General features: G+C 43.5%; 1 protein-coding gene across 3 annotated transcripts in view; it reads left to right on the top strand.

Annotated features, from left to right (window-relative positions):
• Positions 1-2,488: 2,488 nt before the first annotated feature.
• FBXL2 (F-box and leucine rich repeat protein 2) overlaps positions 2,489-18,664 on the top strand; it is a 520,918-nt gene continuing 504,742 nt past the window's right edge. For all 3 annotated transcript variants that reach the window (XM_075418795.1, XM_075418794.1, XM_075418793.1), the window contains exon 1: positions 2,489-2,603. In XM_075418795.1, the coding sequence (XP_075274910.1) occupies positions 2,601-2,603 (3 nt within the window). In that variant the 5' untranslated portion in view covers positions 2,489-2,600. The remainder of the gene's footprint in view (positions 2,604-18,664) is intronic.

Here is an 18,664-nt window from a genome sequence, read left to right as displayed (position 1 = left end):
GTCCAACCTACTTAGATAAGCTTTGTAATAAATAGGTGCATGCTTCGTGACTCGGTGTGCAAGTTAGGAGGAGCGATCCCCCTTGCACCCGGCGCCGCAATAAACATACCTGCTTTATAACTCTCTGAGTTGTGAAGTTTGATTCCACACGTCATCAGCACAGCAAAGACCTCCAGAATCATGCTACCACCCCACCCTCTCACAGGTGGCACTTGTTCATTTTCTCTGACAAGTGTTTAAACTATTTTTCATTTCTTTGAAGTCTGGTAGAAAGGTAAGTAAGAAGGGAATTGGGTCAGTATTCAACGAGAGTCTAGAACAATTAGGAGGAACTTCAGAGTCAAGCTAAAAGGTCAAGCTGTTGAACGTAGCTCTGCAGCTTACAAAATACAAAAAGACATCAATAATAACTTACTTAAGCGGTCATTCTAAAATGGCCAGTGCAAAGGCATTATCTAAAAACCTAATTATTTTTAAAGAATGCTAAAAATGGAGCTAGCTGGGAATTTTTGGGTGAAAATTTTTTCATCACACATTACTGCTGTGGATTCATTGAAAACAGGACACTAAACCCGGATAGATTCTCTTGACTCTTCAGATGTACATACTGAAACATTCCACAGACAAGAAATGGAGAAGACAGACCAGCATGTATACGCTTCTGTACACACATTTCTGAGGTCTCATTTCCACAACTAATTGCTTATGTGGCAAAATTCAAGCCAATCTAGAGGGGTTTTTTGAGTAAGCTTTTCTTGAATGTTCAAGTGATACCACAATAAAGACAAAATGGAGTCCAGAAAGTCAGTAGTGCAGTGCTAGAACAGCATTAGCTGGTCCAGATCCAAAGATATGGATTTCAGTCTCTCACATCCTAAACAAATACATAGGTGGCAAATATACAGCTGTCTTCTCTTTCTTGGGGGATAGAACAAGCAGCTGTCTTTCCTATAGTGTTTTTATACATAAAATACAGACTCATATCTGTTCTGTAATGTTCCACTCCTTCCGACAGTTTTCAATCAAATGAGAGTCAATGTTCGGCCACGGAGAGTCTGCTTGCACATTTGCCTCCTGTCTTGCCTCCCTTGCACAAACAGATCCCAGCTGGGCTAATTATCCTGAACTCCTCTTCATTGAACAGGGTTGTTATTTTGCAATGTCCCTTCTTTCTGCAAAATCACATTTTTTTTCTTCAGGTTGCTGCAACTCAAACTGATTCTAGCTCCCGAGATTTGAAAGAAAAAAAAAAATACTATGTGATAATCATCTTTTTTTGAAGTGCGAATCAACAGAATTTAGAAACTCCTAGTCTGGGCCTTCTGCAATTCAGCTGAACATGTCTAAATTGTTTATACATATTTCACATTTCTGAGGCTTTCTTCCCTACTACACAAACCAGATCAACCGTATGAACCAGGTCATTCTCCAAAATCTGGAGAGTATAAGACAGCAGATTGAGAGACGTGCCAACATGCAGTATGTGTATGTACCAGCTATTTCCGTGCGGGTTCTGAGAAAGGACACGTTCGTAAGAAACTATTTTTTTACCGTTAATCAAACCAGAATGTTTCATTCCTCAAAGGAATGAACGCAGCCCGTTCCAAATAGCAAAATCCCGTTATTCTACAATGGCCACTGAAGTTTCTTAGAAATCTGAAGGACTGAATCGACAGAAAACAACTCCCGCTGGGATAATTTTTCCTCTCCAGTTTTTCCCGTCTCCTCGGTTTCGCATGTGGCTGCTGCACAGATGTAACCCGTAAGTGTGCTACCAACAATATTGTGTTTGGCTTTGACAGGGGTTTTATGCAGCGTCCGCAGCGGCAAGCCACGCTCCTACTGACAGCATGCACGGCTTTCGAGCGCTCGGCTCCCTGACAGAGCAGCTCCGGTGGGTTTCTCCGCGGCCGTTCCAGACGTTACCACCCCCCGTCACCCACACTGGGGGCTGGAGCAGGAGCGGCCCCGCGCTCAGGCCGCAGCCCCTCCGCTCTACCAGGCGGCACCTCGGGCTAAACAAGTCGCCAGCGGCCGCTCTGCCCAGCGCATCAGGCTGAGAACCGGAGGAGCGGGGGGAAGCCACTCCCGCGCCAGAAACACCCGGCAGACCGTGAGGAGAGGGCGCAGAGGGGACCCGCGCTGCCAGGCAGCCGCCCCGGCCCCCCGTCGCCTGCGAGCACGCAGACCACTGCACATCCCCAAGAACGACTGGTGAGGGCTGGCAGCCCCCTCCCACCCGGAGGAAACCCTCCATCCCCGAACAGACGGGCTACAGGCACGACCAGGCCCGCCCGCCCGAGGCCGGCTCCCCTTCCCGCCGCTGCCAGCCCCTGGAGAGCCGCCCCAGCGGCCATGTCACCATCCCCCCACGAGCCTCACGGCGTCACCTGCGGCGGGAGGGAGGGGCCGGCAGCCGAGGGGGCGGGGCCGCCGCCGCCCCACGTGACCGGCACCTCCTCTGCGCGGTGGGGCCGGGCCGGCCGGCCACACCCCGCCCCGGCTCCGGCAGCGGCGGCGCGCGCGCAGGCGTTGCACCTGGCGCCCTCCCCGGGGCTCCCCGTCGCCAGGACAACCGGCCTCGCCGCGGCGCCTCTGCCATGGTGAGCCTGCGGCCCGGCCCGGCCCGGCCCCGCCGCCCCCCGGCGTCAGGGGGCTGGCTGGGCCGCTCGGGGCCCCAGGCGGGGAGCGGCGGCGAGGCGGGGCGGGCAGGTGGTGGAGCGGGCGGCGCCGCCGCGGGGAGCGGGCGCTGGCGGGGCCGTGCGGTGCGGCGCGGCGGGCGGGCCCCTCAGCCCTGAGGGGAGGGTGGCCGGCCGGGCCGGCGTGGGTACGCGGGGTGCGGGCGGGCGTGCACCGTGGCGGTGCGGCTGTGGGGACGTGTCTGCGGGGGGGCCTGCTGTCGCGGCGGCGGAGAGAGAGTGTGTCTATCTGTCTGTCTGTCCGTCCAGAGCAGGTGGGGAGCGGCTCCGGCGTGGCAGGCCGGGCCGCGCCGTCCCACTGCGCGCCGCGGGGCAGGCTAACGCGTGCGTGCGGAGTGCGTGGGGCCTGGCGGAGGCGCGTCGTCCCCCCGTGTAAAGCGGGGAGGACGCAGAGCAGGCGCGGGGTCTCGCAGCGTGGGTGCGTGGGGCGCTGTGCTGGGCGCTCACGGGCGTGCAGCGAGCCGGGGTGCGGCCCGGGATGTGTGTGGTGGGGCGGGAGGGTGGTGGTGCGGCTCTGTGCCAGCGCGTGTATCTGCTGTCATTCGGGCTTCAGCCCGGGTTTGTGTGGTAGCCCTGACGTCGCGTGCGGGGACGTGACGTGGCATCGTATGGACGTGGTTGTGTCTGTACACTGCCGTCTGCCACGGGCTTGTGTCTGTGTGTGTGTGTGTAGCGAATACTGGGTGGATATTTTTATGGGCATGTATGCTCTGGGTGTGGCAAGGATTATCTGTTCTATGTGTATGTAGCAGATACAGGGTATAGTATTTTGTGTGTTTAGAGTGGCGGTTGCTTATATGTGTAAGCATGCTTAGCTGTGGTGGTTTAATGTCTGTGCACAGGTGCATTTATAAATATAATAGATTTGTGGTATGTATGTGGTGGGCACGAGGTTTGTCACGTCTGCATGTAGAGATGGTGTGTCATGGAGTGTGTGTGTGTGTGGAGGGTGCAGCAAAGGAGGAAGAGTGGTTGAGGTTTGCTCTGTGGGAAGAGTATGTAGGGATGCGATACCGTGTATGTATGCATGCATGCAGCGAGTGGCAGGGGAGAGGTGCATCATGATGTTTGTGAAAGGAAGATGATAAGGCGTGTGAGAGGAGGGTGAGTAGGGACAGGCACAGCGGTGTTTGGAAAGAGCATTGGCGTGATCCCTGTTTTCTGTTATCGCTTAAGTGTCTGATGCCTTATTGCTTCACGGTGATAGTTTTATACAAGAAGAAGGCACAGTTACTATAGCCTTTCACATGTGCACAAATGCACAGTGTTTTAAGGCAGAAAATCACTTCATGTGCATATTTATGCATGTGTAGTCATAGTAGTTTTCCTGTAGCAAGTTCTGGGGAGGGGGAGGGAGCTCAGCCTCACAAAGGGAAGGAGCATATCCCTGTTGTGTTGTAACTTTTCTTTCTCTTCTTACTTTGCGTGAAGGCTTGTTCGTGCTCCTTCTGTTTCTTGTGCACTTTGCCTTCTGTTCCTTCCCAATTCTAGCCTATATGTTTTGAACCTAAGCAAAATAACCTTGAGAACTAAAATGTGAGGTGGAATAAAAATACGGACAGACTCTGTGGGATGGCAGTGCACTTCTGTGTAGACTCATGTTAGATTTGGTTTGCAAAGGTGTTAGGTTGTAACTGTTCCTACAAGGATGAGTAAACATCAGTGAATGAGGCTGCGGATTGGTGTAGTATTGGTGAAGTGATTATGATACAACTTAATGGCATATCCTACTTCACATTAGTATTCTATCACACATCTTACTCCACATCAAAGAAGACACAGTATCTTAAAAGTTGATTGAATAAAATGGATTTATCTCATGTTCTAAACTTAGGAAAAATTGCAGGCTGAAAAACAATGAATAAAATATTTACAAACTGTTTCACAATGTAAGTAAATATTTTCCATTTACCAAACTCCAGGTATGGAGGTTTCCTTCATGGTCCATTTTGACCTTCCTGATTAGATACCTTTAGCAGTCTAAGCTCAGAAGGCATAGAATCTGCAAGGAAGCACTGAATTGTTGCTTAATTGCACAGGAAAAATCTCAGAAATTATAGCAGATAAGCTTTACTGCTGTGCGCATTCTTACACTGGGCAGCTCCTTAGTTGCATTTGACAGCTGATAAGAAAAGGATGGAATATCATAATTTTTTTATTCTTTTCATATTTCTTCTATATTTTGTTCAATGAATGCTTATACTTGAATTGCTTTCTGTTATAGGGTTGGTCCTGTTTAGGTTGTTCTTTCCCTCTTAATTCTTCATAGCTGCATAGTTTAGAATTCAGCAAGGGTGAGGAAGGGATTAATTTTGACTAATTGACACTAGACCTTTTAGTATAGGGAATATCCGTGTTCCTGCAGATCAGAAGGACTATTAGCTTATTGCTAGCTTGTTTTGACAATAGACTGGAATATTTAGTCATCGTAGTTAAAACTAGGGATAACATGGGGCTAGCAGATGTGGAAAGTCTAAGATAAAAGTCAGATTTTCGCTAAAGCATGGCAACTATTTTTAGGTTAGTGTAGAAAAGTAGTAGTAATCTTGGCACCATGACAATATTGATCTGAAAGCCAGCAGAAGGCTACACATTAACAGTACTTCTGCTGTTTTGTCAATTAGAAATCAGAATAACTGCACTGATTTCATATAATTTGTTATTAACCTGTGTGATAGTTCTGGTAGTGTTTCTGTTGAATCAGAAATACACATAAACTGGATATGCTAAGTAGGACAAAACCAGATGAAATTGTGAAACGGAAGAGTTCTCCCTCACAGTTCAGACAGTAGCCTTGAGCTAGTTTAGGCAATAGCCATGATATTCACTTGCATTCTTTCTAATAACCTTTTTAGGAAGGTGATCCGTATATTCCTTAGCTTTCTTAATTTTTTTCTTTTTATGTTTTAATACAATGCGAAAACTTTTACAATTTCTGCTCATACATGAGCTATGTATTTTGGATGACTTGTTTTGAATGTGATGGGGTTGGAGTCCAGCTGTCTGTCTAAGCTTTTACAGAACAGCTTTCCCACTTGAACTTCTGACATGAGGATGGATATTCTGATTGTTTGTAAAGCTTCTGAGAAGGAAGATGGTAAATGCAGAGTAACTTCTAAATGGTGAATGTCAGATCTGCATTCTTAAAAATGCAGGAAGTCTATCCATTGTTACAACAGAGAAAGGTATGCATAAGGCATTAAAAGAGTATAATGATGGACTTAAAATTCACAGCATACTGGCATCTCCTCTGTCAATTCCATGTTTATTTTTCAGGATCAAGAAATTACTTGTATGTCTCAATCAAAGTTTAAGCTAGTTGTTATTCAGAGTGAAGATCTTTTTTACTAGTAGTTTGTGAAGACCAAACTTCTCTCAGACTGATTTTTCAAAAAACATGCTGTGCTATGAATGTCTGAAAATCTGTGTATATAGTGTGATTCTACAAGACTGCGTGAAATCAAATGGACTATTTTTGTGATGAGTTTTATTTTGAGTACAGTCCCTGTGAATGATGTTGTGGTGGAAACTACCTTAGATTCTATTCCAGTATGTCTGTGTAGAGTCTCAGAGTTATTTGAAAGGTACTTACCTTTGACCATTCTCATGCGCTTTGAACTTAGCTTTTGCAAATTGCATTTGAGTGTCTGACGCCTAAGGAGGGATTTGTTATTTACCTGGTCAAGAAAAAGAAAGCACAGAATCTGTAAGATGCACAATTTTTGCTGACTCCAGTGACCTCCTCCCTATCCCCAACTGGTCCCAGCCCCCTTCCCGCCCTCCCCCCAATTCTCAAAAACACCAAGCAAAACTACAGTATGAATTTAGTGGACTAAATAATTCAAATAATTTCTGTTGGATACAGAGAGGTAATGGAAATGCAGCAATAGTTGCATTGTTTAAAATACAAGGGCACCTCAGCTGGTACAATCAACTACAGCCAATCTGCTGAGTGATTCACTCTGGGTTGTTATCTTTGCCTTGGAGGAACCACTGCACTTGTGCTAGAAGAGGACTGAAACTGGACAGGTGCCCTTTTCTGGGCTTGCGCATTTGTGACTACTTGGAACCAGAAGCTGCTGCTGTGTAGCCCACAAGAAAGTACTTATAATTTGGTATCAAGCTGCTACCCTTAAAATATTGGCCATGCTTCATGGTATACTGTCTTTTTCTACCCCAGTGTTTTCCTGTGTTCTCCTTCAGACAGAAGGAAATAGTAAACTCTGTTTTCATTGGATTTGATTGCTGTTCAACTGGTTAACCAGTATGTTCTATAAATTTAATCAATAAGGAGACAAGACATCATCAAATCTGTATAAATGTGAAACTCTACCAGTACGTCAAGTTTGTCTGTCTTCAGAGGTTGAAACTGAGGTCAGAGCTTCACAGAGGAAAGGCATTTCCATATCATGCTTTGATGTTATCTAAATATTAAGGGGCGAAATGTCCGTGTGTGCTTGTAGTTCTGAAAATGGTTGATAATCTACTTCTTAAGCAAAAGCACCAAGTTTATTTTATTTCTGCAGAAATTCAAGAACCATAAATTTTGGCAAATACTAACAATTAAGTGAGTGTCCAGTTTATCTTTGAAATCTCAACCTCTTGCCTTGCTTGGAACAGTTTGAAAAAGATGTTTTGGAAATGCTGCTATGATGCTATTTCCTTTGAAGTCAGTTGTGATTGCTGCTTGTAATCATGAAGAGGTACCTAATTTTGTCTCTTATAACTAAAAGCTTTTATTAAATATACACCACATATATGGCATGTGAAGCTGCAACATAGATTGGGTGTCGTATTTTTTTCTGGTTCGTGCTGTAGGGAGATTGCCTTGCAGTGGAGGTTTGCTCTTCGTAATAAAGATTTCATTCTCAGTGCTAGGGAAGGCATCAGTTCTGACATAGAGTTTATGATGCAGATCAAACGCTGCTTGGAAATGGCTTTGTAGAAGCTATAGCATAATTTCTGTAATGAACTATACCTTTTAAATCTCAGATATATTTTTGAAGAGCAGTTATATTGGAGAATATATTAGTACCCAAAATTTTTGTTTCACAGGTGCTTAGAAGAAGCGATTCTGCTTCAACCATGTAGTCAAGACTTAAGCTGTAATTTCATTTGCATTTTGAGTTAAGTGCAGTAGGAGAAATAATTGCCTTTCTGGATGTGGGATTGCGTGCCTGGAAGGAGGACTGTGTCAGTCCCGATTAGAATGGTGCAGACTCCTGGGGAAATGGACCTGCAGTAGAACCTCAGCGTGCACGCTCTGGGAGGATTTCAGGTCTCCATTGTCATGCTGTCAGTGTGTTAGTTTCTACGCTAATATTGGAGACTGGGAATAAAACTTAGCCATGGGTATAGCAGTAAAGACAACCATATGCAGAAGTGATGATTCAGAGGAGGAGTTTTTAAAGGTGTACTCCTAAGGGCTCCAATGAATCTGTGATGTGGATGAAATTTGGATGGCTGAGACTGAATGGCTATCCCTAACCAAATATTGCTGCATTAAAACAAATGGTCACCAACTTTACTCTCAGCCTGATTTTTCAGAAACGTATTATACTCTGAATGTCTGAGAATGTGTATTAGATAGCATGATTCTACAAGACTGTGTGAAACCAAATGGATTATTTTTATGATGAAACAAATTATAATTTGAGCACACAGTCGCTGTGGATGTTGTAATGGTAGCTGCCAGTATTTCATATTCCAGTATTTCTGCTTAGACTCTCAAAGTTTTTTCAGCTGTCTCTTTATGTATGTTTCCAGAATATACAGGGATACAATTAACAGCTTTCTCCAAATTTCTTAGTGTTTAAACAGTAGTTGTTGGATTCCCGCCCCCCCCCCCCCCCCTTCTCTCTGAGCTGAACCGGTGTTGTGGTTTAACCCCAACTGGCAACTAAGCACCATGCAGCCGCTTGCTCGCCCACACCCTACCCCCTCCACACCCCATTCCCCCATAGAATGAGGAGGAGAATGGGGAAAAAAGGTAAAACTTGTGGGTTGAGATAATGACAGTTTAATAGGACAGCAAAGGAAGAGACAGTAATAATAAAATATAAAACAAGTGATACACAATGCAATTGCTCACCACCTGATGACTGACACCCAGCCTGTCCCCAGACAGTGATCGCTGCCCCCCAGCCAACTCCCCCAGTTTATATACTGAGCATGTCGTCATATGGTATAGAATGTCCCTTTGGCCAGTTTGGGTCAGCTGTCCTGGCTGTGTCCGCTCCTAGCTTCACCTGCACCCCCCGCCTTCTCACTCGTGGGGCCAGCATGAGAAGCTGAAAAGTCCTTGGGTGCTTAGCAACACCTGAAAACATCAGCGTGTTATCAACATTATTCTCATACTAAATCCAAACACAGCACTATACCAACTACTAGGGAGAAAATTAACTCTATCGCAGCTGAAACCAGGACAACCAGTCTCTAGTCATGAAAGATTAGGTAAAGGGTAGTTTATTTTTCTGTGTGATTCAGGTTTGTTTTTGCCATCTCTGGTGATGGTTGGAACAAGATGCTTTAAAGGACAAAGTGAACTAGGTGGATCATAACCTGAATGGAGGGTTATTCTTCCGTGTAGCTTCTATCTTGGAGTACCTTGAGCAAAGCAGAACTTGCAAACCTTTTTTGCAAATAATAGTCTGTTTCTTTTCTTTTGGTATTGGATTGAACCTAATGTTTTGTGTCATGCAGGCTACCAAACATCAGTTACATGATAGCAGGTATTGATAAAATGCTATCTTTCAATTGAATTTTAGGCTTGTAAGTAATTAGGTTAATCACTAATTCTGCAAACCATTGGATTTCCCCTTCATAGTATTTAAGAAGTTAAAGTAGGAACTATTGCACTCAAGTCAGTCTGAAATGTTGACATGGGACAGAAAAATTTGCGCAACTTAGAGTTTGGTCTATGCCTCTTTGGTTTGTATTAGAATTTACAATGAATTAAATATTTAAATAAATCTATGTCACGGCACCTTAAATAACAGTGCTGGTAAGACGGCAATATGTGAAAGTATGCTTAATATGTGGGGCTGGTGTGTGGATTGCTGTCTCTGGTGACTGCGTAGGAGACAAGGTTAAGTCGTGCATTAAAGGATGGGCAGCTCAGCTAACAAGTCAGGCTAACCTGCTAGGCCTTAATACCTTGGCTACTTGCAGTAATTATGCCATAATCTTGAAAAGGCTTGATTAGTGATTTCCAAATATGTTATTTGCAGTAGGTGACGGCCCTTCAGAAAAACACACAGAAAAGGGTCATGTGAGCTATTTGGTCAACTGAGAATGAGCTGGTGTGCTCGAGACAGCAGGCAAGGCAACCTCCAAGCATCTCCTGCTCCATGCTAAGAGGCAATTGAGTTGGAATGGCCAAAGTCCTCGAGACAGAGTTGTGCAACTATGGACATCAGCTCTGAAGTTCACAGATGACCTTGATCTGTCACCCAGTGAGAACAGGGCCTTGCAGAGCCAGACTGATGCCCTCCATTAAAATGTGAATGATGTGGTATGAATACCAGTGCTGGCAAAACAAGAATGATGGCTCTTCTGGAAGAAAATCAAGCAGCAAAGTGGGCAGCGTGGCCAGATGCTTCTGCCTGGCACGTTTTATTATACTGGACAACAATTATTGTGGGGAAACGTTAAAAGCAATATGGCCCTTGTAGGCAGCCCCAGGTCAGTGGAAGGTATTATGGAAAGACAGAGAGATGTTCCCAGGTGTATTTCACCTTGTTCTCTGAAAGTGAGCCTCAGCTATTTAGGATGACCAACACAGTAAGAACAAAAGGCTTTCATATGAGGTGTTAGTTGCTTTTGATCAGTCAGTTTGTCACAGTGCTGGAAGAGAGACTGGTGCAAAAGACGTGGGTATCTGGCAGCGAGGAGGAAGCTATAAGCCTACTGAAGACAATGCCCTGGGCTCTGGTAGAGGGTATTGAAGGCAAAAAGAGGTTAGTGACCACAACAGACCACGATGGCTGGGATTTTAAAGTGCACGAAGTCAAAGCCTGAGACGGAGCATGGTGGGCAGCTGGAGCATAGGAGTGAGAGCCTGGAGGGCAGACTGTGTGTGTTGAAATAAAAGACTTTGCTAGTCTGTCTCTGCTGTAGGCGAGCTTGGTTCGAGATGAGATTGCCTTTTGAGATTCACTTTGGGGTGTTGTAATTTTATTGATCATACAGAAAGCATTACTATGGGTTCTAATTTAACACCAGCCCTATGCCGTCAGCTGTTGTGTCTTCGATATCACTTATTTCAGTTCTGTTGGCAATGCATATCCCTTTGCCTGTCTAACACTCCTTTTGTTGCCTAGATACGGTTACATTTTGCTACTTGCATGGTGTTAAATGATTCTCCCTGTCTAATGCATTAATTGTACATTTCTGGAGGAACTGCCAGCTAGCAGCAATGCTCTGACCATTAGAGAGCACTCTATAGTGTAATGTGAGATAATCCAAAATTTATAGTGAAGGAAGATTGTTTTCCCTTTTCTTCTTCCTCCTCCATTTTTCTGCTGTATTTAAATAGAGAGCTTTTTAGCATGCCATTTATTACTTTAGTGCGCTTGTTAACTGCTCCGGGTAGCAAAGCTGATCTGCTGGCTTTCCTGCCAATATAGCAAGAGGCAGTTTCAGTGGGGTGGTGAAGGGGAAATTACACGGGCAACAATTAGGTGTCTCCACTGAGGAGATGTGCAGCAGGCTGGTGGGTTTTGTGTTTAGTAGCAAAAATCTGCACATAGGGGGACTGAATAAAACTCTTAATTTTATTTTGTCAGGATTTTCCTTTAAAACATCTTTATCTTATGATGTCTGTTACTGCATAAATAATACTAAATAAATACTGCGCTTGCCAGTGAAAACCTGAAAAACTTGATGCTTTTTACACATGGCAATTTTTGCAATTTAACTAGGACATTTGCTGTGTCAGCCATAGGAGAAGGGAAATGTATGGATTGAATTCTAAACTGCTGTCTGTTTTGGTGATGACGACCCAATGCTGGGTTTTATTCCCAACTTGATAAATAATTTTCAGCCTTGTTTTCAGTATATATTTGTCTTCTTTTTTTGCTGATGTTCTTTGGGGTCTCTCAGACTTCATCTTCCTTCTTTCCCAAGTCTACATTTACCCGTAATTACTTGCTTTTGCACACTACTAAGCAAGGCTATTTTTGAGAGTCCGGTTTTTAGTAACTTTTGATTTGAAAAGTTGACAGGTTGCAAGTCCTTATCGACTCTGATTTCCTCTAATTGTGGAAATGGAACTGAGCCACAATGGCTGAGCTGCTAACAAGACTGTTTCACCTGTAAAGAAAATAGACTGAATGACAACCGAAATTGCATCCTTAAAAAAAACCTAAGGACTAGCAACAAATCTGGTAGTATAACTTTATTTTGATCTTGAAACACTAGCTGAAGGGAATTTCTAAATGTTTTAGATAAGCATGATAAACCAGGATGAAGCCCCTTTGTTTCCTTGTAGAGAAAAATGAACTGTTTTGAGCATATTGCAGTTCTTTGCCAGACTAGGTACAAAACCACAGATGTGCAATTCCATCAGAAAAGATTTCTGCGACTCGGTAATTCTGGTGAAAACAGGAGATCTTTATCACTAACTGTTAGAACAGAACAGAATAATATGGAGTGCTTGTAACGGTGGCAGGCTAACTGTGGTGTACCAAGAAGTTATATTCCAGGACTAGTCACAATTACTATTTTTAATCATATGGAAGGGGAAGGAAAATGGGGTGATTATTCTTTTTGGATTTAACAGATTTATACAATGGATACTTTTATTTGTAATATAAAGAGATAAAAAAAATTAAGTGGTTGTCTCTGAAGGAATTTAGTATAAGCAAGTATCAGGTAATTTTTTAAGGAAATACTCCGTTTGTAGCTCATTATAAGCAGTCTTTCAAAAGTACAATGAGGATACCCCCAAGAGAGGTCAGTTAAGTAATGTAAGAAATGGCTCAAGATTCAAGTAATAAACAATTGCAGTTTTCTCTCATGGGTTTTGTTTTGTTTGTTCTTGCAATTCCTTTAAGAATATAGAGATTTTCTGTATCTCTTCTTATGTTTACAGGAAATGTAGAGCTGGTTTTAGAATAACATTTATTACATGTGTTCAGTCTCACCTATCCTTTTTCCTTGTGCGTAGATTTGCCTGTTGTATTTTGTGTTTTTATACAGTTAAAACCAGACTTTTCTGGAGTTTGAGATACCCTGTCATTAACACAGTCAAACTTGCCACCAAATGCAAAAGCAAAGAAAGACTACTCTTTCTACAATCATGGTGTTCGTAATTGTTGTTCGGTTTTTGTTTGCCTACAAAGAGGACGACTTTCCCTTGGTCGAGGAGGACTGTGTGAGGGATCGCTTAAGTGATCTGGATGTCCACAAATCCATGGGCCCCGATGGAATGCACCCACGAGTGCTGAGGGAGCTGGCGGATGTCATTGCTGAGCCACTCTCCATCATCTTTGAGAGGTCCTGGAGGACAGGAGAGGTGCCCGAGGACTGGAGAAAGGCCAATGTCACTCCAATCTTCAAAAAGGGCAAGAAGGAGGACCCAGGGAACTACAGGCCGGTCAGCCTCACCTCCATCCCGGGAAAGGTGATGGAGCAGCTTATCCTGGAGGCCATCATGAAGCAAGTGGAAGAAAAGAAGGTTATCAGGAGTAGTCAGCATGGATTCACCAAGGGGAAATCATGCCTGACCAATCTGATAGCTTTCTACGATGACATGACTGGCTGGGTAGACGAAGGGAGAGCCGTGGATGTTATCTACCTTGACTTCAGCAAGGCTTTCGACACAGTCTCCCATGATATCCTCCTAGGGAAGCTGAGGAAGTGTGGGCTGGATGAGTGGTCGGTGAAGTGGATAGAGAACTGGCTGAATGGCAGAACTCAGAGGGTTGTCATCAGCGGCGCTGAGTCTAGTTGGAGGCTGGTGACAAGTGGTGTCCCTCAGGGGTCAGTACTGGGCCCAGTCTTGTTTAACTTCTTCATCAACGACCTGGATGAAGAGTTAGAATGTACCCTCAGCAAGTTTGCTGACGACACCAAACTGGGAGGTGTGGTAGACACACCGGAAGGCTGTGCTGCCATTCAGCGTGACCTGGATAGGCTGGAAAGCTGGGCAGAGAGGAACCTGATGAGGTTCAACAAGGGCAAATGCAGGGTCCTGCACCTGGGGAGGAACAACCCCATGCACCAGTACAGGCTTGGGGTGGACCTGCTGGAGAGCAGCTCTGCGGAGAGGGACCTGGGTGTCCTGGTGGACGACAGGTTAACCATGAGCCGGCAGTGTGCCCTGGCTGCCAAGAAGGCCAATGGGATCCTGTGGTGCATCAAGAAGAGTGTGGCCAGTAGGACGAGGGAGGTTCTCCTTCCCCTCTACACTGCCCTGGTGAGGCCTCATCTGGAGTACTGTGTCCAGTTCTGGGCTCCCCACTTCAAGAAAGATGAAGAGCTACTGGAGAGAGTCCAGCGGAGGGCTACAAGGATGGTGAGGGGACTGGAGCATCTCCCCTACGAGGAGAGGTTGAGGGAACTGGGCTTGTTCAGCCTGAAGAAGAGAAGGCTGCGAGGGGACCTTATAAATGCCTACAAATATCTGAAGGGTGGGTGTCAGGAGGATGGGGCCAAGCTCTTTTCAATGGTGCCCAGTGACAGGACAAGGGGCAATGGGCACAAACTGAGGCGCAGGAAGTTCCGTCTGAACATGAGGAGGAACTTCTTCCCTCTGAGGGTGACGGAGCCCTGGAACAGGCTGCCCAGGGAGGTTGTGGAGTCTCCTTCTCTGGAGATATTCAAGACCCGCCTGGACAAGGTCCTCTGCAGCCTGCTGTAGGTGACCCTGCTTTGGCAGGGGGGTTGGACTGGATGACCCACAGAGGTCCCTTCCAACCCCTACTATTCTGTGATTCTATGATTCTGTGATTATTGTATACAGGTATTCTGAGGGCATGTCATTGTCAGCACTGTCTGTAACTGAAGAAACGTAAGTCATACTTGACAAGATTATTGGAATATTTTTTACAGCGATTGAACACTTCCTTGACTGATTGTTTTTGGTATGTTTTTTTTTAATAAATAGAAACAGAAAACTATAAGTTATGTTATAAAAAACAAGTAAAAAATAAAAAGGATGGCACCGTTTACTTCAGAGAAGTGATACCCTTAGTACATTTCTGTATTTAATATGTTAATGGAAGTTTTAGATTATCAGGAAATGGTCGAAGAATATACATATTACCCTGTTTGCACCTTCTGTCTTTTCTCTCCACTTTCACACATTCAAAATCATGTTATAAATGTTCATGTAGAAGATGACTTACCCCAGTTATCACATGCTTGTTCTTCATTTGGGGGAAATCTAGTATTGAAGAGCCTTTAAAAAAGTCCCTCTCTTCTTCTGAGAAGCAAATGAGATATGACTCTAGAGGCTCATGCACTTTTTTTCAGAGTAAAGGAGTACTTTACAAAAATGAAAGCGACTCTTTAAATATTCTTATTCCATAAGAATAATACTTTATGATATGATAGCTGTAGCTAAGGCATACAAGAACACATAAAACTGACTGAGGGAAAACAGCTTCAAATCTGTTTGTAGCCTCATCCGTGACTTCTGTAGCAGGCATGGTACTCTGTGTTGCTGGACAAGTCGCACACTTCTCATACTCAGCAGTAAAAACTGCATTTTTTTCAGTTTTAACTGGGATTCCTAAATGCAACCATATTGGTCATAGCTGCGGTCATGTACTAAAAACATTTTGTCTATCCACCTTTAAAAGTCTGAAGATCGCTCACATAAACATATAGAGATTATAAGCATTTTTCCCATAAGAGTTGCCAGTTTGGTTGTAGGTTTAGATTTTCAGCTTGGCCCCAGTAGAAAAATACTTACTATTCCCAAAAATCTCTGCTACGCTTTTAATTCAGGACTTGAGTAGTTGGAAATAGTCAAAAGTCTTGAGCATGCATTGCAGCTGTTTGTATTAAATAGTAACTTTCTCATACCTTACTAACTTAAATGCTGTGTCACCTTCACACAGCGACCATATATCCATGTTAGTGTACATCTATGAATCTATAGTGTAGAGAAAAAAGAGATAATAGCATCTTTTGTACTAGTAAAGTCATGGCACACATGTAAACTAGTAGCAGCCTGCAAAGTAGCTTTATTTAAAAATACATATTTATGCATATAAGTGGGAAGTCTTTGTTCAGTGATGTAATTTTTGATGAATTATCTGCACCTATAGAATAATTACATTGAAAGAGGATTTTTAGTGGTCTGTGACACTGAATGTTCAGATTCTGGATGTTATTTATCGAACATATATAATTTATACATGTTCCTTTTCCGAGTTAAGTAAAGGTGGCCCGTCCACCTGTGTCAAAATTGGTAAATTTTGTCATAATTTGGTATATAACGCGTCATGATAATCACGAGTCCCAGTATAGTCCCTACATACTATAGAGACAGAGGTGTAGTACAGTGGGGGTGTTTACCACTATCTTATCGTTTTTTATTTTTATTTATATACAATCTTGGAATAACAGAACAAGATGTTACAAGGTTACAAGATTAAAATATAACAGTCCGCGATTTACTCGCAAATATATGTATTATGTCCACAGAGGTGAATAGTGCTCGATTTGATAGTCGACGAGCAACCTTCTCTCGTCGGGACGAGGAGAGGCCCAAATCCGCCAGTAACTCGTAGTTGCCCTGATGCCATTTTCCGCGTGCTCCGAGTGGGAAGCCCATGAATTTGATGCGGGTTGCATTTGTTAGTTCCTGTACTTGGTTCAATAGATGTTGATACTTCTTTACTTTTTCTGCTGCCGCATCCGCCAATGATGTTGGTTTACTTTCATATCGCACCGTGATGTCGACCACCAATGCTTGGTCCCCTTTGACAAAGACCAAGTCTGGTTTATACAGTTCGTTGTTGTTATCCCTGAGCAACGGCTCTTGGAAAACAACCCACTCTTTCTTTTTGGCTTCGCCAATTAGCATTTCGCCCAGGTAGTTGTGTCTTTTAATCCTGGCGTCTTGGACTGCAGGGCAGTAGCCGATGATGTGGGCACAGGTCTCGTTGTCCGCTCCGCAGTGCCGACATGATGTTGATTGTTGATCTTTCCTACCCCTAGCCAAGAATTCTCTTGTGGGGTAGACATTCGCCCGTAGTTGGAGGGCCGTGATGATTTTTCTGTGAGGAATGCCCCTGTAGTGTTCGATCCAGTTGTTACTGATTTTGTCCTTTTCGAAATTTGATATTCCACGGCCTTGGGATTAATGAGATCTAAGTTCACTTGTCTGTTTTACCCCAGACCTTGTGTGCTGTCACATACAGTTCCTTTTTTTTGCAACTTATTTTTTTTTAACCTGTAATGCGCAAGAATATTTCCCCACTTTGTTTTTTAGTGATCTTAAATTCTATGAGGATGGCACATGTCTCCTTTTTCTGAATGAGTGCGGCAATAAACCCAATTAGGCCTATGTTTTGACTATTCAAAAAAATTATCCCAATATATGCTATTGTTTTCAGCCTATAAGCTGCAAACCATGAGTAACATATAATATTAAAATGGCATACGTGCAGATAATTCATAGATCTATGAATTGCCAATCTCAGAAGCAGTCAACCAGTTCTAGAACCAGTGTTGATATACATAGTGTATTTCAGTGTAAAGGCTGAAAATACCAAAAGCAGTGGGTATCGGATGTAAAGCAGAATTAGAGCAAACCTGAACCTGTGGTCAGCCATGTGGAACTGCTTAAAGCTGAGAATGTCTCTCTTCTGAAGGAACTAGAATTGTCCTGTTGAAATACATATGCATAGGTGTTTTATGCTTTGAACATATACAGTCACCAGTCTGTGAATAATTGTGCTGCTTCAGTTGCAGGAAGAGGAAGCTTGATTAAACTTGTTGGTCCTATGGAAAGTTGACAGTTTTATTGTTCTTAGGTGTGTGGATAACTGTGCACAGAGGTGGTGGGTTGAAGAAAGTGTTTTTTGCTGTTGTGTCAAAATTGAGAAACAGTAGTATGTAGTTAGACCTGAAATCAGCCTAGAATATACTGGAAGAGAAAAAAGGTTCTTGACAGCAGCCAGAAGGACATTAAAGTTTTCTAATCTTGCACTATTTTTGGGGGAGATGTTTTCAGAATTCCCAGATGTGTGCTTTCTGCTGTCTCCCTTTTTTTATGAAAACAGAGCCAGGCTTATATTCAGCTTTTTTTTTCATTCTTTGCTTGATGCACCTTTTTTCAGAATCACCTCTTGTTGAGCTTCCTTTTTTTTTTTTTTTTTTTTTTTTAAGCAAGAAGCAAAGCAAATGGTTACCAAGTATGTGATATGTGTTGATGGTAGGATGGAGAAGGGATAATACCCTGATGCCTGGGTCGGGAACAGAGTATTCTTAGTGAACGACAGGGGAAAGATTTCTTCCAGTTATTTTTCATGTTTCTGTTTTGTGTGGTTTTCACTTTTACCCTTTAGCATTCAGAAAAAACTTGGCTGTACTGGATCCCTCTTTCTAGCTTTTGTTTCTGATAAAGTGGACAGCAAATGGACTCCATAAAGGTCTCTTCTCCACAGGGGAAGTCATTGCTTGCATCTTTGACTTCGTCCAGTCTGTGCCATGGTTCCTTAAATTCTGATTTGCCTTCTGTTTTTATTGCTATGTTCCTCTGGCAAAAATACTCAAACCTAAATATTTACAATAAATTGTAAGTCTGGTCAATATCTTCTTTGTTTAGTATTTCTATTTAACTGTTGACTGATCCTTTTCTCTTTTTTTGGAAACATTTTCCTGTATAATCTTAGTATTGCCTGCTTTTTTCCTTGGGCATTTTCTTTCAGTTTCTCCCCTTTCTTTTTCTTAGGAGATATGTTAGTAGTATGAAGTCCTGGGTGAGAGGCATTTTCTGTTTTTCTTGT

This window comes from Opisthocomus hoazin, chromosome 4, assembly GCF_030867145.1.
Source record: "Opisthocomus hoazin isolate bOpiHoa1 chromosome 4, bOpiHoa1.hap1, whole genome shotgun sequence".
In the NCBI taxonomy this organism is placed as follows: Eukaryota; Metazoa; Chordata; class Aves; order Opisthocomiformes; family Opisthocomidae; genus Opisthocomus; species Opisthocomus hoazin.
This window is presented reverse-complemented; position numbering and strand designations above follow the sequence as displayed.